This window comes from Rhinichthys klamathensis, unplaced genomic scaffold (genome assembly GCF_029890125.1).
Source record: "Rhinichthys klamathensis goyatoka isolate OS25496 unplaced genomic scaffold, OSU_Roscu_1.1 h1tg000165l_1, whole genome shotgun sequence".
In the NCBI taxonomy this organism is placed as follows: Eukaryota; Metazoa; Chordata; class Actinopteri; order Cypriniformes; family Leuciscidae; genus Rhinichthys; species Rhinichthys klamathensis.
Genome location: NW_026606697.1, coordinates 3,321,416 through 3,341,528, shown reverse-complemented (window position 1 = coordinate 3,341,528; position 20,113 = coordinate 3,321,416). Strand labels below are relative to the sequence as shown.

Below are 20,113 nucleotides of genomic sequence, written 5' to 3'. Positions count from 1 at the left end.
AAACTTCTGAGTGAAATTCCAGAAATTGACTATGGTAAACAGAGTTGACTACAAAAAACAGTTTCTACTGCTTGTGTTACTTAAAAAGAATAATAAATGAATATGGGACCTTCAGTGTTAGAAGATGTCATAATTTCTCTTACATCTTTTAAATCTTAAATCTAAGTTTAATTTCTTTTTATTGCCAGTGTTCTTAAACAGTCTATTGGTCTCTCAGGCAGACCAGGCCTCTTGTTGTCTGGTTTTAGGGTGGTTTTGTGCACTTTTTCAAACCAGCTTGCCTAGCCAGGCTAGCAGATCAACTGGGACCATAAAACCAGTTTAGGCTTGTTTTACCATTAAATAATATCGCCTAAAGTTGTCGAAGACTGGTTACCGTGGAATTATAATTTTACGAGGGAAGTCTGATAGTGTCAGTTTTTTACTCACACCCTGCATTTATCACACACACCCCCCCCAAAAATCAGTTTTAAATGTTTTGACAGTAAACCAACTTCACATTTGTAAATACTGATAGCATATTGGCATGATTACAAATGTGAACTCAGAAATGTTGTTTCCAAAGCGTTTTTTAGTTGGTCCTACAACAATAAACTCTGTTTATCGTTTATATTTAAATGTTATAGACATAAAGATAAGAAACTCACCAAGGCTATTCGTTGATCCATCCATGTCTGAGTTAAACACTCCTTAAAGATCTCGCAAATATTGGATTAAACTAGTATCCATTGGCAGAAAAGCAATGCATGTCTCTATAAATGCTGTCAACAGCATCGCCAAGAGCTTGCGGGACACTCAGCACACCAACACTCGCGTGGAGGAGCCACTGAAGATTGCAGAAGTTGTCGTAACTGTGAAATCACGAATCCAGGAAATGAGCAGAGAGTGTATCTGTCGCATGAGGCAAGTGCACGATCTCGCGGGCTGGGTTTAACTTACGCCAGGAACCGCGTCCATGTGAAGTTGATTGAGGCCGTGAGATTCCTAAATGTATGCTTCTAACTGCACGAAGCGAAACTGAAATAAGTCTCGCTACTTCGTTGCTGTACAGTTTTCCCCTCTACCAAACCCCGGTTAAAGAAAAAGTAAAAACATAACTTTGACAGCTTCATCTAGTTTCCACCCAATACCGGTCTGCCATCTAGTGCTGATTGCGTGAATAAGAATAACACGGAACCAATGGGAGTGGAACGTTCTTCGTGATGTTTCAGGGGAGGGGAGTTGAACGACGACGCACCAGGAAACCAGCCGGTGCGTGTTTGTTTGAAGGAGACTTGACAGCAGAATGAAATCTGAGTGGATTTAGTGACCGTGAGTATTGATAAAGTAGTATTTAGCGTTTCCTTGCCATTTCATTGTTTTATTGTATAGGCTAATTACATTTATAGAAAAAGTCAGTTGTAAATGTCACAATAATATGATTTAAATTATATAATTACTTCAAAAGGCTATAATTATATTTCTCTGAGACAGACAGACAGACAGACAGACAGACAGACAGACAGATAGATAGATAGATAGATAGATAGATAGATAGATAGATAGATAGATAGATAGATAGATAGATAGATAGATAGATAGATAGACAAATAGATAGACAAATAGATAGACAGACATATAACGATAGATAGATAGATAGATAGACAAATAGATAGACAGACATATAGATAGATAGATAGATAGATAGATAGATAGATAGATAGATAGATAGATAGATAGATGCACAATAATGTGATAATTTATGCATTATATAATTACTTATTAAACCTAAGATTAATGTACGGACAGATAGATAGATAGACTGACAAATAGTTAAATAGATAGACAGACAGATGCACAATAATATGATTGTTTTTGCATTATATAATTACTAGTTAACCTAAGATTAATGGGCATATAGATAGATAGATAGATAGATAGATAGATAGATAGATAGATAGATAGATAGATAGATAGATAGATAGATAGATAGATGATAATGTATTATTATTATTGTATTATAAATGTACTAATTTCTCTAAGATAATATAGACATAAATGGATAAATGATTACATTTAAAATGTATATTAATACTCTGATAGTGATGCTTGTGTATGTTGTTTCCTTTCTAGGTTAATTTCAGTACATTTGTAATTCATCTGCTGTGGTTTGTGATGTCATAATCATGAACGCTCCTCGTCATCTGTTTCGGATCCAGTGCATTGGGTGCGTTGCACGGTTTCTGGGGACGCCTGTACAACGAGTGATCCTGACTGGTGGAGCACATCTGCAAACCCCTGGATCGCAGCACAGCAGTGGCCAGGTATCTGCTTGCCTCTGAATAATGCTGCTTTATGGTCTGTGGGCACCTGCATTAATGCCTGTGTTCTTCTGTCCTTTTTTTCCCCTCCAAGTTTTTGAGGTCATTCCATTGCAGTGCAGTTTGTTCCACGGGTCGTCCAAACCAGCCAGAGTTTGAAAAGGCAGTTGAACATTCAACGCAGCATAAAGAAAAAACTTTGATCACACATGATGATTTATTTGAGCGAGCTACTAAAGACTCAAAGACCAAGGCTGATTTTAACAGGGTCGTGGATGTTTTCAACAAGGCGGACATTCGGCGAAGAGGACATGTGGAGTTTATTTACGCTGCCCTGAAGAAGATGCCAGAATTTGGAGTAGAACGAGACATCGCCGTTTACAACAGACTCCTAGACGTGTTTCCGAAAGAGGTGTTTGTGCCACAGAACTTCATACAGAGGATGTTCAACCACTACCCGCGACAGCAAGAGTGTGGAGTACAGCTGCTGGAGCAGATGGAGAATTATGGTGTGTGTCTGTGTTTTTGTAAGAGAGAAAGCGAAACTGGTGCATTGCTTTAATGATTTCCTTCTTAATTTGAACAGGTATCATACCCAATGTAGAGACCAAGGTTTTATTGGCTCAGATATTCGGGGAAAAGAGTCATCCCATGAGGAAGTACCAGCGTATCATGTACTGGTTTCCCAGATTCAAGCACACAAACCCCTTCCCCGTCCCACACGTGCTCTCCAGTGACCCAGTGGAACTCGCTCGATTCAGTCTTACCCGGATTGCAGATGACCCGGATGCTAAAGTAACAATCTATCAGGTGATCCTTTAATTTACTGCTTTTAGCTGTCATAAAGACCTTAGTTACCATTGCATCACACAAGCAGAACTTGTTCAGAAGTTTGTGGTCTGTAAAATTGTTTAATGTTTTTCAAAGAAGTCTCTTATGCTCAATTTGATTTTTAAATATTATTACAATTCATAACAACTGTTTTCTATTATATAACATTTGAAAATTTAATTTATTCCTGTGATCAAAGCTGAATTTTCAGCATCATTACTCCAGTCTTCAGTGTCACATGATCCTTCAGAAATCATTCTAATGTGATGATTTGATGCTTAAGGATCATTTTTGTTCTTTACAATAAGGTTCTATTTGGTTCCAATTTTACCCCATTTATTAATCGTAGTTAATGTTAGTTATAAATACATCTTTGTTAGCTCGTTATCGCAGGTCCATTTAATAATATTCACAGATACAACTTTTGATTTCAATAATGTACTAGTAAATTTTGAAATGAAAATTAAGTTGTTCCAAACCTGTATGAGTTTATTTCTTCTGCTGAACACAAAAGAATGTATTTTAAATAACTTACAAGACAGTTGACAGCATCCATTGACTTCCATTATAGTTTTTTCCTAATATGGAAGTCAATGGCTACCGTCAATAGTTTGGTTACCAACATTCTTCAAAATATCTTCTTTTGTGTTCACTGTTCAACAGAAGTTAGAAACTCATACAGGTTTGAAACGACTTGAGGGTGTGTGAATGACGACAGAATTTATCCTGAACAGAACGACAGAACTATTGTAGTGAAATAATGTTAACAACTGGAACCTTATTGTAAACTGTTACCAATGTTTCTTATTAATATCAATATTGAAAACATTAATAATTTTGTGGAAACTGTCATACTTTTTTAGGATTAAGTAACGTTATAAATGCCTGTACTGTAATTTTTGATCAATATAATGTGTTCTTGCTGAATAAAAGTATTAATGTTTTTAAAAACAAAACTGACCCAAACTTTTCAACGGTAGTGTATGTTTGAACATTTTCTGGAAATAAAGGCTTTTCAGTCTGATAAATGTGCTTTATTTCATTCTTTGTAGTATCCATCAACAGACATCACAGAGACAGGACAAGAAGTCACACGTCCCCATATTCTAGGTATGTAGCTCTTACCATTAGTGATAATTGAACTTCAACTTTATTTAAGAAATATTCTGGGTTAAATGCATGTCATCTTTATTAAGATAAAGAACTATACGAAAATAGTAAGAACTTTACACTTGCATGTTTGGCGTTCTTGATGCGGTCAAACTTGTATTTGACGTGCAGTATTAAAGTATCACTGTGCTAAGAACCAAATGTAATGCTTTTATAAGAAATATTTCTATTTTGAATTCAAAGTGTAAAACAAGTGACTGGACATCAATTTTTTTAATGGAAATTGCACACAAAACCAAGCCCATTGTTTTTTGCTTGTTATTAGGTATTCAAAGTCCAGACCAGCGCTCTCTTCTGGCTAAACACAATCCCTGCAGGCCTGTGTATGTGGAAGGCCCATTTCCACTGTGGCTCAGGAAGACTTGTGTTCATTATTTCCTACTTAGGGCAGACCCTATACCACCTGAGGAAAAGGTACTATAACTGGGCTAATGATGGCATTTAAAGAATTTCCTTAAAGAGGACTTATTATGCTTTTTTTTTTCATTTTCAACTTTCTTTACTGTGCACTGTTGCTGTTTGAGAATGAAAAGCTCTGCAAAGTTACAACCCAGCCAACATTTCCATGAGGATTTTTGATGGGCTGTCATTTGGGCCCAGGGAAATGTGGCCCTATGTATGTTATCCCATGGGGCACATGATGGGCCCATAGTCTGCTCTAATTGGGGCCTATTTGGAGGTTCATTATATGAGCTCACTTGGGTCCCAAATGGGTGCTAATAATGGTACCAAGGTGGGCTACACACAAAACCCTTATGGGGCCCACATGGCTGATCACACTGGACCCTCTAATGGCCCAATTATATTTTTCTTGTGGGACCACAGTGGGTGAAAATCGGGCCCCATTTATCAATTTCTTTAAAGAGGTGGTATAATGCCCTTTTCACAAGATGTAAAATAAGTCTTTTATGTCCCCAGAGTGTGTATGTGAAGTTATAGCTCAAAATACCCCACATATATTTTTATATAGCATGTTAAAATTGTCACTTTTTGAGGGTGAGCAAAAACGTACTGTTTTTGTGTCTGTCCCTTTAAATGCAAATGAGCTGCTGCTCCCGGCACAGAGGGCGGAGCTTCAAGAGCTCGTGTGTTAGCAGCTCACACAGACACGCACTGAAAATTTCAAAAACTTCCAACAAAACAAAACGTTCCCCGTTCACACAGATCTGCGAAACTGCTGCATCATGCATGCCAGGCCAGTAGTTGGCGATGTCACTTTGTTAAAGAAACACTACGCGCCTATGGAGTGAACACATAATACGTATCCGCATGACGTCACCGTTTTCACAAATTCACATTTTTGTTGTTTTAAACGGAGACGATAAAGGTATAATTTTCAAAAACTTGCACTTTGAAACCCAATTTCAAAAGTTTGCGTTTATAGGCCCCTAAAACGCTGGTGTTGTGTACATGAATGACCAAAACACATAAAAAGTTTTCCGTTTTTAGATGAAAACGGTGTCATGCAAACGGCCCCTAATTCCCACGTGAAGTAAAGGGCTGGTTGAGTCGCGTTAGTAGTGTGTAAAAACTCGTGGTTATGGTAAGGTGGGTGACATTTCTGAAACATGATCAAAGCAGTTGACCAATCACAACACACTTGTCCAGCTGACCAATCAGAGCAAATTGCGCTTTTCAGAAGGAGGGGCTTCATAGAGACAGGATCTAAACAGAGCGTTACTGGGAGACTGGGAAGAGAGGTGCTGCAACAATTTCAAATATGTAATAAATAATGTGTTTTTTAAGAATGAAAACCTATTCTAGTAGATCCCAAAAACAAAATCAAGACTTTGTAAAAGGGCATAATATGGCCTCTTAAATACATAATCCTTAAAAGAATACAACAATAAAATTAAGAATTCATTTACATTCTGGATTATGTATTAGCATCTGATTTTCTTGTAGGTTGAGGAAGACATTGACCCCGAGCTGATTGGTCCGGAGCAGAGTCTCTTCTATCCTCAGCGAGTGGAACTCGACCTGGAAAGAGACATTGGTGATGACGAGAGTTTCAATGTGGATGAAGGTGAGACACACATTGCATTGTCACTTCATTCAAGCCGAGTTGAATGAAGTGATTTGCATATCACCAATTATACACAATGATTTCTGTTCATTTGATCCTGCAGTGGAAGAGGGGCTGGTTTACGCCATGTGTATGACCGGTCAGGGTGACCAAGCCACTCTGTCTCAGTGGATTTCTGGTCTACAGGAGACCTGTCCCATATTGGGCCAGATCCCCACTGTGTTCCGCTTGGAAACTGGACCTCGAGAACTGCAAACCTCGTCAGATGCTCAGCAAACCCCTGAACAAGAGGTTGAAATAGATCAAATTATTGAAGATGAACCACAGCGCTCACAAAGAGTGAACCAGTGAGAGTTGTTTCACAATGCCATGCCATGCATTTTATTAAGACCTCAATTGAGATATACTAGAGTGTGGTAGCATTACATGAATCTAAAATGATTTAATTTAGTTACCATGTACTGAATGATGTTTTACCAGGTCCACACTATTTTTGAATTGAGATCTGTCAACATTATGCAAAGTTGTTTTATGATGTTTAAGTGTAAATGCGTCATGACCTGATCTGGCAGTGTAATAAAAGAAACATTTCTCCAATGATTTGATTTTATGTGCATTTTTTTATATAATATAATTTCAGTTTTTTAGTGCTCATTTTAAATTAAGTATTAGTGTTCAGAACAATTCTAGTTTTACTATTCTAAGAAAAGTAGACCTATATTTTTAGCCAAACTTCTAAGTAATCACTGCAATATTCAGTATCATCTCGGTCATAAAAAGGTGCATATGAAGGGCATGCTAAGCTAATTAACACATTTTAAATTGCAAACAAAAGGTGCAAAATGACTTATTAGGTACAACAGATGCGCACTGAAGAGGGAAGCAGAATTTATTAAAAATGTTACTTGTCCTTGGCTTAGATTGTAAAGAAGACTAACAAACTGTTTGTTGAACTATATGACCTTTGATGATTCTAATCCTTGTGCTTTTTTTCAAACCTGTTTTCTATGTGTATAGATATGTTCAACATAAATTACATTTGATTGTACATTTAAAAACTGTCATGGGGAAGAACAATCAATACCCTATTCAGACAGAAATTCTTAAGATAAAAAAAAAAGAACATCGTGGAAAGGCAAAAAAGGGTAAATGAATGAAGAATAAAAAAAAGATATCAAAATAATATATACATTATGCAGTGCAACATTTTATTACAAAAAGAAAATAACATTTTTAAAAAATGCACAATCTGTACAGATACTGAAAACACATGGTCAAAATGCAATTCTTAAGATATCTACATTTCATTTGTTTGTGCATGTGAGAATGTTTTTACATATCTTATTTTGTAACCTCATTTACAGGTCCTGCAAGGTTCTGAATATTACCAGAATTAAAAAGTACATTTAATGAGGCTCAGTACCACATCAGCAAGAAAAGGGTAGAATCAACATTTCAATATCCTCCCATCACTAAAAAAGATATTAATCTACTACATGATTATAACAAAACTGATAGTACTTACAATTCGTAAGAAAACATAATCAGGAAGATCAATAAGGCAGGAGAAAAATATTTAAAGTTAGGTCTCAGTTGATCAATATAGTATGTATTTAGTGTACAATTGGTATGTGTTTAACAAAAGTAATACCCATAATAATAAATAAATCAGCCATTCCGTGACTCATCTCAGGTTCCGGGCAGAATTAATCATAAAATGAATTATTACTTATTTCCTAAGCCAGACTGAATGTAGATCTCCCTGTTACATGTAGGACCTCAGCATCGCTGTTGAAGCTGGTGTGTGATGAAGTGCTCGCGGACAGCCACCTGTTTATCCCAGGCATCCAGAATGCCTTGACGTTCAAGTTCTCCCAATGATAGTGTATTAGGATGCACCTCCTCAATGTGAGTCTTCGCCCCGTCCAAACTGAGGGAGTACTGCTGCTCTCCACAAACCATACACACCAACAACGGGTTGACAGGATCAGAGTCCATGAGGTAGATGTTTCTCCACTCGGCCTGTGATAAAGGTCCTTCCATTGCATGGTTTGGTGCAACGCTTGACTCCTCTTAAATGTGGTAAAAGATATAGTAATAGCAGTTACCAGATAATCATTTAAACTGTTTGGCAAACTAATGGTGTGTATTAGAAAATTAATTTTAAAAACCTTTGAGTGCAGTTTGACATGGCTCAGCTAAGTAGCCTAGTTGGTCTTCTGATGCTATGCTGTTGGAAAAAGAAAACCAACATTATTATTTTTAATTATTTTAAATAATCTTATTTTTGATAAGATAAATGCAGTCTTGGTGAGCATAAGAGACTTCTTTCAAAACCAACATATATATATCATCTTACTGACCTCAAACTTTTAAACAGTAGTGTAAAAAAGACAACATATTAAAAACAAATAATTTTTTCCTACTACTCACCTCTGAACAACTGCAGATCCGAAACTGGTGGTGTTCTGACCCTAGGAAGATTAAAAGAAAAAGGTAAGGATAATAAACATTATGTCACTTAATTTTCAAACATCACCTGTAGTCAGCCAAATAAACCTTCACTCCAAGGCACCTTCGTCTGCATGTTCCAGATTGTTAAGGACCTTCTGCACCTACTTCAGCGCCTCGTATGCTTCACATCCAAGGCTTTTCAAACAGATTCCAGTTCCTTTCCCCACTGCATTGTTACCCAGAACAACCAGTGGAAGACGACCAGTGCTCACTCGACCACGTGAAACGTAAAATATCACTTAACCAAACCTCTTTCCAGAGACCTTGGCATTGTTGTACATTATCAGTATATGGTTTTCTAATTTACATACATTATATAGCTGATGCTAGTTAATAAATAATCTTCACTGTCAAAGTAACATTACTGGCTGGTGCCCCGCAATAACAAGGAAAAAGTCATTTGACACTCATGCACACCTTAGGTGATGTGTGACCAAAACGCAAAACATATTTAGTGCCATTTAACTGGTGCCTTGTGTGAGGTTAAGTTAAACTGCTACATAGTCTAGAAGTCTAGTTATTTCTGCCACAGACCATTTAAGACACTTTTTTAGCCTACAGTAGTTGTTCAATTTAACCCTTAAATTGCTCCTCTGGGATACAAACATTTGAGGAACTGGGGGAAGGAACAGTAAGTAATGAGGCCCAAACATTTTTTAAAAGAGCCTCATTCACTGCAAATATTCAGGTCAAGTTACTTGGCAGAAAAACTCTTGTATCTCACCATCTTTATCTCAAGTAAAAGTAATCTAAAGCGTACAATACTGAGGTACGTGTTCATACCTTTTGCATGGTAAGTTCAGATATGTATTTTGAAGAAAAACAAGACCATGTATTATTTTACTCCTAATCAATTACAAAACTCATCACCAACATGTTGTCCTGAAAATACTTGCTATGTTTTCCATGACTCTACAGTAAAGCCAGAGCACATATGCCTGGAGGCACTGGGGCCCCACACATGGCCTTTGTACACGGCCCTAAGTCCAAACATGCCTCCAAAATGTTTCTGTGATATTCTGGTGCTGAGGTATGGCTGGGGCCCGACATGGGGCCCTGTGAACACTGCTCACATTCAAAAAAGCCTACCCCCACGTGTCAGTGAAATCCTGGTGCTGAGATATAGCCTGGGCTCCCAGGGGACATAAAGCATGCAGTGTTATTATTAGAGGGTTTTGGTATACTGTGATGTTTGGATGTCAGTGTAAACTCACACTGCTGTATTTTCAGCATCATTACTCCAGTCTTCAGTGTCACATGATCCTTAAGAAGTTATTATAATATTCCAATTTGCTCCTTAAGAAACATTTCTTATAATTATCAATGTTGAAAAGAGTTGTGCTACTTAATATTTTTATGGAAACAATTATATTTTTTTTTTAGGATTCTTTGATGAACAGAACAAAAGGAACAGCCTTTATTTTATATACACTCACCTAAAGGATTATTAGAAACACCATACTAATTCTGTGTTTGACCCCCTTTCGCCTTCAGAACTGCCTTAATTCTACGTGGCATTGATTCAACAAGGTGCTGAAAGCATTCTTTAGAAATGTTGGCCCATATTGATAGGATAGCATCTTGCAGTTGATGGAGATTTGTGGGATGCACATCCAGGGCATGAAGCTCCCGTTCCACCACATCCCTAAGATGCTCTATTGGGTTAAGATCTGGTGACTGTGGGGGCCATTTTAGTACAGTGAACTCATTGTCATATTCAAGAAACCAATTTGAAATGATTCGAGCTTTGTGACATGGTGTATTATCCTACTGGAAGTAGCCATCAGAGGATGGGTACATGGTGGCCATAAAGGGATGGACATGGTCAGAAACAATGCTCAGGTAGGCCGTGGCATTTAAACGATGCCCGATTGGCACTAAGGGGCCTAAAGTGTGCCAAGAAAACATCCCCCACACCAATACACCACCACCACCAGCCTGCACAGTGGTAACAAGGCATGATGGATCCATGTTCTCATTCTGTTTACGCCAAATTCTGACTCTACCATCTGAATGTCTCAACAGAAATCGAGACTCATCAGACCAGGCAACATTTTTCCAGTCTTCAACTGTCCAATTTTGGTGAGCTCTTGCAAATTGTACCCTCTTTCTCCTATTTGTAGTGGAGATGAGTGGTACCCGGTGGGGTCTTCTGCTGTTGTAGCCCATCCGCCTCAAGGTTGTGCGTGTTGTGGCTTCACAAATGCTTTGCTGCATACCTCGGTTGTAACGAGTGGTTATTTCAGTCAAAGTTGCTCTTCTATCAGCTTGAATCATTCGGCCCATTCTCCTCTGACCTCTAGCATCAACAAGGCATTTTTGCCCACAGGACTGGCGCATACTGGATGTTTTTCCCTTTTCACACCATTCTTTGTAAACCCTAGAAATGGTTGTGCGTGAAAATCCCAGTAACTGAGCAGATTGTGAAATACTCTTACCGGCCCGTCTGGCACCAACAACCATGCCACGTTTAAAATTGCTTAAATCACCTTTCTTTCCCATTCTGACATTCAGTTTGGAGTTCAGGAGATTGTCTTGACCAGGACCACACCCCTAAATGCATTGAAGCAACTGCCATGTGATTGGTTGATTAGATAATTGCATTAATGAGAAATTGAACAGGTGTTCCTAATAATCCTTTAGGTGAGTGTACAAATCTTTGGTAACATTATTAATGTCTTTACTGTGACATTTTGATCCATTTAATGCATCCTTGCTGCATAAAAGCATGAATTTCTTTAAAAACAAATCTTACTGACCGCAATCTTTTGAATGGTACTGTATATAAATAAGATCAAATAAATCTATAAAAATGTAATTCTATTACCGATGCCTGGCCTTGTGGAGGGAGTTTTGCCTTCCGAAGCTTTCTTACATTTGCTGCCTTTCTTGCTCTCTGCTCCTGTTTCTTGATCCTCCATTGCATGCGTCTTCTACGTATAACCTCCTGTGGATCATTTTGTGGATTTGGTTTTACCACTATCTGGCTTCTGTGAGTTCTTGATTTATCTGTAGGCTGTGTCTGTGGACCTGCAGATTTGGTGCACCTTCTTCTTGACTTCTGAATGGGGATCTGTCTGCATGTGGAAGTGTCCTGGGACATGGCTAGCAGTGGAGTTGTGCTAGGTGTTTTTTTCTTGGGAGTCTGTAAAAGGAGTGTTGTTTGATTTCAGAAATGATTCTAATGAGTCAGTTCTTGTTAGTGAATCAAACACATACAGCTTTCAACGAAATATTTACACTTGGTATTAAGATGCATTTTGGTCGATAGTATCACAGTAGACAAATTTAATTAAATGATCTCATTATTTGTCAACCAATATTGGTTGACAAATAATGAGATATTTGTCCCCCGTGTTTATTCCTTAAAATAACTAAAACAATTGGTAAATGTAACCATTATGGCCTCACTTGACCCAGACCTGACATCAATGCTAAGCAAACATCAATGCAACTCACCTGTGGAGCCAGTTTGCGAAGAACTGCATTTTTGGCTGCATCTTTGTTGGCTTTTCTGGCCCGCTGTTGTCTCTTCATTAACCTCCAATACTCTCGCTTTCGTTGAAGCTCATCGCTCTCACCAAGCTTCTGATTTTGCGAGGCCTGTGAAAGGTAGGACTGCTTGGGATCTGCTCCATCATCACTGAACGTCTGGGTGTTTCTGCACTGAGGTTGCACAGCCACTAGAGAAAGGGCATGACTTCCATCTGCAGCGCCTTGGCAGAAGTTATAAGACATTTGATGGCTAGTCTCCTGTAAGGTTAATGGTTGAGGACTCAATTTGATATCTGTAAGGCTTGCATCCTCTGAGACGTCACACTCAAATACGACGTTTTGTTGTAAATAAATATTTGGCTTTGCATTTTCAGTTTTAAGAAGGTCATCTTCATTTAGCCGAAGAGGCTCATTTTCACACTTAATATGCATTTCAGTGGCATTATTGTCTTCCGGTGTGCAAACTGATTCCTCCAGAAGCTTTTTCATGGAGGCCACAGCCTGAAGAGTGGTGGCATGATGGTTCGCAGCTGCTGGAGGTCCAATGTGTGACTCTAAGGATGGACAGGGTGACGTTTTGCCATCTTTGACACAGGGAGAAATTTCTGGGATGGAAAATACACCGTGTATAGGAGGACTGATGTGTTCTTTTTTGGGGGTTAGGGCACTGGTTGAAGAGTCACAAACTGTTTTGGTAATGGATGAAGTAATACTGTCCCTTTTGTTGGACTTCTTGTTGTGCTCTCTCTGCTTTAACACCGAAACCTTCGACCTAAGCAGACCATTTCCTAGCCGGGCAGCCCGACTAGCCCTTTGCTCTCGTTTCTTTATCCTCCAGTACTCCCTCAAACGAGCGATCCTTTCTTCTTCTGTTTCGGACTGAATGGTGACTGTCATACTACCCATAACTGCACCTCTGTCTAAGCTAGACTTTACCAGAGAGTTTTGATTAGCCCTGGAAACATTGCATGGAGTGGAAACTAGCTTTGTGACTGGATGAGCATCTGAATATCGGGGCGAACTTACTTGAACTTGGAGTCTTACCTTTCCGATGCATTTCGCATTAGAAAAGTCGTGACTTACAGGTAGAGAAGACTCCGATGTTGTCTTCAAAGTGGAGACCGTCATAGTGCCATCTTCTTGGATAAAACCACCAATTGTGCCAGAGGAACTGGCAAATGCACCTGCTCTGCTCACTTGAGCCCCACGCAACTGATTGAAACTGTTGTGGCAGCGTCTTCCATGATGCTTAAGTGCACCTTGTTCCTTCAATCGTGCCTTCATCGCTGTAGACAGCCTTGCTCTCTGCTCACGCTTTTTAATTCGCCAGTACTCCTTCTGTCTGGCGTGCCGATCCTCGGGAGACTCGACTTTGGAAGCGCCAAAGAAAGAGTTCCTTGTTGGCTTTTGACAAATTCTCTTTTGAGTATGTACAAAATGGGGCACTTTGGAGTTGTTGGGAGCTTGGGTAGTACTCGAGGATGGTTGCAAAATACCAGAGGATGAAGCTGTATGGTTTGGTTTTGTGTCCTGAACATGTAGTTGTGTCCGAGAACCATTAAATTTAGCTCCAAATGACTGTTGATTGAAGCATTTGGGATTCACTGAGTTGAGGTTGATTCCTCTCAAGGCCATACTGTTAGCAGGAGACGAAACATTCACGATACATGAAGATTGTCTTTGTCCGAGACTCCTTTCTCTGTCCCGTGCCAGCTTTGCAGCACGCTTTGCTCTCTGTTCTCGCTTTTTGATGCGCCAGTTCTCTCTACGCTTAGCAGCTATCTCTTCTTCAGTCATAGCCACTCTGGTGTTGTGCTTTGAAGCAAAGGCACATGTTCTTCTCCTAGAGATGTGACTGCGAACGCAACTCTGCTCTTTAAGAACCTTACATTCTGCAGAGGTCAAGGGTCTGAGACAGTTCTGAGGCTTATTTTGGTTGTTGTGCACTGGTAAAACCATGGGTAAATGGCTTTGTGGAGATGCTGCTAATTGTTTACCATTAAGAGATATCATGCTTGTTTTAGTTTTTTGAGTACGAATGCTGTTTGGATGTAGCTCGATGCATGTTGTAGACCCTGAGTAGCCTATTGGACAGAGAGACTCAACTGTTTTAGCATCTGTGTTTGATGACGCTGTAACTGAGGACTTTATTTTTGTATTGCCCATTACACCCTTCAGGGAATTTGTGCTTGTTTCTGGGAATTTAGGTAAGACATGTGTGAGCTTAGTCTTTTCAAACCATTTCTCTTTTTGGCATGGCACCATAGTAGCATTACACTCAGATTCCGATAGACCTGAGCTGGAAGAGTTTCTAGGAGCATCAGTATCTCCAAGTTCATGATTATGTAGAGTGGGATCATTGTCGACTTTGTGAATCTGCAAGGAGGGTTCATCACTAACAGAGGACATGCACAACCCCAGATTTTCATTTCTGATCTTTTTTTTGGCAGATGACTTTCTTGCCCTCTGCTCTCTTTTCTTGCTCCTCCAATACTCCCTTTTGCGGGCGAGAGTGACATCATCAAACTCTGCTGCTGGTTTATAACGACGTTTAGAGAAAGTCTTGCATGACATGGCTGCTGATTGGTTATCAACCGCTGGATTACGTCTTCTTAGGCAGGGCATAACCTGCTCTAAATGGGATTTCTGTGGGGTCACATCTTTCATTTAGGCGAAGCTCAAGGTCTTTCAGTTTAGATTGATTTTGCATGCAGTGCTTGAGGCATACAGTCCATTTTTCAGAAAAACCAAGAGTAGGTGACCTGTAGGGAAAACAAAAACATTTAATGAATTAATCAATTTGAGAAGTTTGATTTGATGAATAATGGGAGACAGATTTATAAAACACATGATCTCAGAATGTTCACTAACTCAACTATAAGTTTGAGGCTACACTTCAGCAACAAAATAATAAAATGGAAAACAATTGGAATTAAAATTGACACAGGTAATTATTTAGAATAGTAAAATAGTTGTACACAATACATATACAGTTAAAAAACAATATATGATTAAAAGCACTGACTTTGATGTTACAGTCAAACATAATTAAAATACATGAGGAATAAAAAAAGGGAGGATGGAGGATGGGGCCCAACAGTGCACTTTGTTGGTGGTTGTGACAAAATCCTTAATTGTGATATACGTGACCATGAAGAAACAATGGGTTCAGGGGTCCCTGTAGTCGTCCACAGGCATGCAACTCAGGTTGGGACCCTCCAGTACATTTAGTCATTTAGCAGATCCTTTCATCCAACGTGATCTACAAATAAGGAACCTTGCCATCAATTTATCATAAGAGCAAAATACACAGGGCATAATGCCTGGTTACAAGTGAAACCTAAAGTAGTACATGTAGATACAACAAATAAGACTCGTATGTGGGGGGTAGAGGAAGTCTGGGGCCCCGGGGGAATGTGCCCCGCATGCTGTGTCTGACTCTGCAATCCTGATACGAATATATAAGGAACATCAGACAAGCACTGCCTTAAGTTTCAAGCATTGACATTAAAGCAATTAAATTTAGATATATGCTTCAGAAAAAGTTGGGACAAATTTTAAGAAACTTTATTCAATACTTTTTGTCACTTTTTTTAGTCAAGAAATATCTGAAGACAACTGGAACTTGTTTCCCAACCATTACAGCATTTAATGGTCGATTTTTTTTACCTCCATCTTGGTACTTTGTGCTTTTCAAGCCAACTTTGCGATTTTGTATTGCAGCATTTTTTATGTTACCGTGAGGAGGAATCATACTTTAGAACTGCTTGGAAGTTGCTTTTTATAAAAACATATGCAAATATGAGTAACTATTAGGGGTGGAACGGTACACAGAAGTCACGGTTCGGTTCATACCTCGGTTCAGACATCACGGTTCGGTACGATTTCGGTACAATGGAGGGAAAAGCAAAACAAAAATGTTTTATTATATAAAGGCATAGAACCAGTTTATTTGTAGTGCACTGACAATAGTTTTATATAATTCGTTTATTAATTAAATTAATGAAAAGACAAAAAGACCTTGCGATATGTTTGGTAATTGTACCTGAATTAATTTAAAATTAATTTGCTATATTTCAGATCAATATATTTGTTTTCCCTAATTTTAATTAACATTATTAATTAACAATGTAACATTATTCTCATCTGAATTATAAATAATTTATTTCTGTTAAAATAATACTACCATTAAAAACATATTCGATTTTCTTTTTTAATCAATGTAGAATGTGTAAGATTAGCGCTCCGAGGACAGGAAATGAAAACCAATGCAATATGATGAACGTCCAAAAGATGGGACCCACAGACTGTTTTGAAATGGAGTCGGATAAATAAGTTTTTCTTTTAAAACAGTGTGTGTGTGTGTGAGTGTGAGTGTGTGTGTGTGTGTGATTTTGGTTGAGTGACAGTTAGATTACAGTTTGACAAGAGTTTACAGTGTGCACAATGTTGTGTTTTATTGCGAGTGTACACAAATATAAGTAAACACTTTGCAGGTTTAATGATCTGTATGAACAAAATTACGGAGTATGTTTTTTTATGTTTCCACTGTTCGGTCGCGCGCCCTCTCTCTCTCTCTCTCTCTCTCTCTCTCTCTCTCTCTCTCTCTCTCTCTCTCTCTCTCTCTCTCTCTCTCTCTCTCTCTCTCTCTCTCTCTCTCTCTCTCTCTCTCTCTCTCTCTCTCTCTCTCTCTCTCTCTCTCTCTCTCTCTCTCTCTCACACACACACACACAGTTCGATCTCGCCTCTCTCTCACACACACACACACAGTCCAGCATTGCAATCTTGACATCGCAGCCTTCATTATGCGGTCACACCAAACACGAATAGAGCGTCAAATTCGCGTCTAGTTCGACGCTAGTCCAAAGCGAATAGGACGCGCGTATAAAGCCAACGTTTGAAGTGAACGCGCGTTCAGAGCTAAGCCGATGGTACAGATTATGTGTCCCTAAAGAACCCGCGTATCTAACAGTAGTTCCGCATTACATTAATTAATTTGCACGCGAGTTTTATTTATTTTTATTCCGTGTATTCTCCGTGTAAATTCGTGCACCGAACCGTGACGCCCGTACCGTTTCGGTTCGATACGAATACATGTACCGTTCCACCCCTAGTAACTATGAATAAATGTAAATATCAGTGTCACACATGGAGCTCACAAGTAATTTACCAAAGTTTGTTTGGTGTTTTATTCTGAGCGGTTGATAACATATTACAAGTATCTGCATATGATTTGCGAAGTGCACTATTGCATGACATTTTGTGAAGCAGCTACTGACAAAACTACTCCTCGTTTATTTCTGGAAGCTTACCTTTATAAAGTATTTATTCCTACCGGCCTCAGTTATTGCAGATGAATCAGCAGATCACTTTAGAAGAAAAAAAAAAAATAGTACAGCAAGATTACAAACTTTAAACTTTCAAACTGTGATACACATGAGAAACAATGACATTGGACGCCAGTAATCTTGAGTCATTTTGAGTGCACAAACAACAAGTTTAGGATTTAAGAACTATGACAAAGAAGATTTTCATCAAATACTTAAATTTCAGTTTGTTCTTCATAGATTCAAACGTCTTCTGGACTACTGTTTTGGTGCACTTTTGGAGCTTGATAGCATTTACGTTCACTGTTTTGGAAAGACCGGCCTGCACTTTCTGCCAAATATTTTTTTTTTCTGTCATCCAAGGAAAAGAGAAAATCTTACAAGTTTTGAACAACATGAGCATGAGTAAACAATGCCCAATTTTAATTTTTATGAAACTATTCATATAAAAGGATCAATTGAAAGAATATAAATAAGCTAATGTGTAGTAAAGGATTACTTAAATGGTTAGTTAATCCAAAAATGAAAATTGTCATTAATTACTCACCCTCGTGTCATTCCAAACCCGTAAGACTTTCGTTCATCTTCTGAACACAAACGAAGCATTGGTTCTTGCTGAAGCTCAAACGTGCTAAGTAACACGAGAATGAACCTCATTGGTTCTTGCTGAAGCTCAAACGTGCTGCGTAACAAAAATGAACCTAATTGGTTCTTGCTGAAGCTCAAACGTGCTGCGTAACATGGGAATGAACCTCATTGGTTCTTGCTGAAGCTCAAACGTGCTGCGTAACATGGGAATGAACCTCATTGGTTCTTGCTGAAGCTCAAACGTGCTGCGTAACAAAAATGAACCTAATTGGTTCTTGCTGAAGCTCAAACGTGCTGCTTAACACGAGATTGAACCTCATTGGTTCTTGCAGAAGCTCAAACATGCTGCGTAACACGAGATTGAACCTCATTGGTTCTTGCAGAAGCTCAAACATGCTGCGTAACACGAGATTGAACCTCATTGGTTCTTGCAGAAGCTCAAACGTACAGCGTAACACGAGAATGAACACTCATTGGTTCTCGCACGTCAATCGAACATGCTTGAGCTTCCGTTTACCAAAACTGATGTGTGAATTTATTAATGTTTATATGTGAATAGAAGCATAAATTAAATCTGTTCAGTGTATAAAGTGATCATGTCTCTTCAGAAAATGTGGACTAAACTGCTCAATTCATATGGATTAGTCTATGAACTTTTTGAAGCGTCAAAGAGGTAATTGCTGTCAACAGAGGAACAGAAAACTCTCAGGTTTGATCAAAATATCTTAATTTGTGTACTGAAGATGAACGAAAGTCTTACAGGTTTGGAATGACTTCATTGTTTGAGTAATTAATGACTGTCCTCATTGGTCCTTTAACTAAACTCAAACAAAGCTCAAATAGGGGACATAAATGTTGCTGTCACTTTAAATCTTGTCTCACAATCACAGGCTGATGATTTCTGTTGCGAGTCCCTTCCCAACTCTCGTTTTGATGTCACATTACGTATTTATTTGTTCAAAAAGGTAAATATTTTTTCAAAAATCATATTAAAAGGAATCCTATAAACACTGGATTGATTTTAATGAGCACGCTGTCTCTATTTCCAGTGTATGACAGAGACAATGTTGTCTTCCCTATCTGCCTATCTCACGAGCTGCTGTCTGTCTGTCTGTCTGCGCGTGGACTGTCGAGTCATTATAGTAAACGCATCCGGCGACAAGAAGACAACAACGAATGCGTGAAGCATGCGTTTGTTTTACCTGGTTGTGACACATAACTTTCTTTAAGCTCGGTCTCAGGACACTGCAGTCTCTTCCCGTTGGACCTTTCTTTCGATCGGTCGGTGCCTTAACAACGCTGAAAGTACCAGGATGTAGGAGCTTTTACAGCATGTGCGGATAGAGTCTTAAAGCAGTAGCGTCCCTCACTCCCTAAAAACAATTACGTTTGCATTTACAGAAAAGAAAATATGAATCAGGTGCAGATGACGCAGCCTATTTTTTTATTTGCTAATATATATATATATATATATATATATATACATATATTTGCTAATATATATATATATATATATATATATATATATATATATATATATATATATATATATATATATATATATATATAAACATTGCATTGCTAAATAAAATAGCATTAAATTACATATCTTTAAGGGTTTTCAGTTTAGGTATGAAAACTGTTTATATAAAGTAAAAAAAATTCATTGTTTAATGTACACTGATATATGGGGGGAAAAAAGATCAAGAAACATATAAATGACATTACACTGTCATTTCATGTAGAATAACTGTATTTTCCAAAAGTCTGTCTGTTAATAATGTAGGCCTACTAGGCATATTTAGAAAAGAAAATATCGTCTATTTTATCCCATTTTATGATTAATATTATTATAATTATAA

General features: G+C 38.3%; 3 protein-coding genes across 4 annotated transcripts in view; 1 reads left to right on the top strand and 2 right to left on the bottom strand.

Annotated features, from left to right (window-relative positions):
• The window catches only part of eml3 (EMAP like 3), a 40,970-nt gene extending 40,089 nt beyond the window's left edge, over nt 1-881 (bottom strand). The window contains exon 1 of one of the 2 annotated variants that reach the window (XM_056259235.1): nt 648-881. In XM_056259235.1, coding sequence (XP_056115210.1) covers nt 648-672 — 25 coding nt within the window. In that variant the 5' untranslated portion in view covers nt 673-881. The remainder of the gene's footprint in view (nt 1-647) is intronic. The other variant, XM_056259236.1, reaches the window with a different exon arrangement.
• A 277-nt stretch (nt 882-1,158) lies between these two features.
• On the top strand, nt 1,159-6,924 carry ecsit (ECSIT signaling integrator). The gene is made up of 8 exons (XM_056259238.1): nt 1,159-1,311; nt 2,113-2,303; nt 2,395-2,809; nt 2,887-3,110; nt 4,184-4,241; nt 4,567-4,715; nt 6,207-6,327; nt 6,431-6,924. The coding sequence occupies exons 2-8, from the start codon at nt 2,166-2,168 to the stop codon at nt 6,676-6,678; spliced, it is 1,353 nt and encodes a 450-aa protein (XP_056115213.1). The 5' UTR covers nt 1,159-1,311; nt 2,113-2,165; the 3' UTR covers nt 6,679-6,924.
• Nucleotides 6,925-8,035: 1,111 nt separating this feature from the next.
• Nucleotides 8,036-19,599, bottom strand: si:dkey-28a3.2 (uncharacterized). Its single transcript, XM_056259234.1, has 6 exons — nt 19,454-19,599; nt 12,301-15,098; nt 11,669-11,986; nt 8,761-8,801; nt 8,499-8,557; nt 8,036-8,399 (listed from the first exon to the last, which is right to left on the bottom strand). Exons 2-6 carry the CDS (start codon nt 15,001-15,003, stop codon nt 8,107-8,109), a joined length of 3,414 nt encoding a protein of 1,137 aa, XP_056115209.1. The 5' UTR covers nt 15,004-15,098; nt 19,454-19,599; the 3' UTR covers nt 8,036-8,106.
• Between the last annotated feature and the right edge of the window lie 514 nt (nt 19,600-20,113).

Bases quoted from the DNA above. Each gene is read 5' to 3' on its own strand.
- ecsit (XM_056259238.1), top strand. From the start codon at position 2,166: ATGAACGCTCCTCGTCATCTGTTTCGGATCCAGTGCATTGGGTGCGTT. The intron at 2,810-2,886 runs GTGTGTGTCTGT...TAATTTGAACAG, and splicing joins GGAGCAGATGGAGAATTATG to GTATCATACCCAATGTAGAG. The intron at 4,242-4,566 runs GTATGTAGCTCT...GCTTGTTATTAG, and splicing joins CACACGTCCCCATATTCTAG to GTATTCAAAGTCCAGACCAG.
- si:dkey-28a3.2 (XM_056259234.1), bottom strand. From the start codon at position 15,003: ATGAAAGATGTGACCCCACAGAAATCCCATTTAGAGCAGGTTATGCCC. The intron at 8,802-11,668 runs GTAATAGAATTA...TAATCTTCCTAG, and splicing joins CTCCACAAGGCCAGGCATCG to GGTCAGAACACCACCAGTTT. The intron at 8,400-8,498 runs GTTTTTAAAATT...ACCACATTTAAG, and splicing joins ATGTCAAACTGCACTCAAAG to AGGAGTCAAGCGTTGCACCA.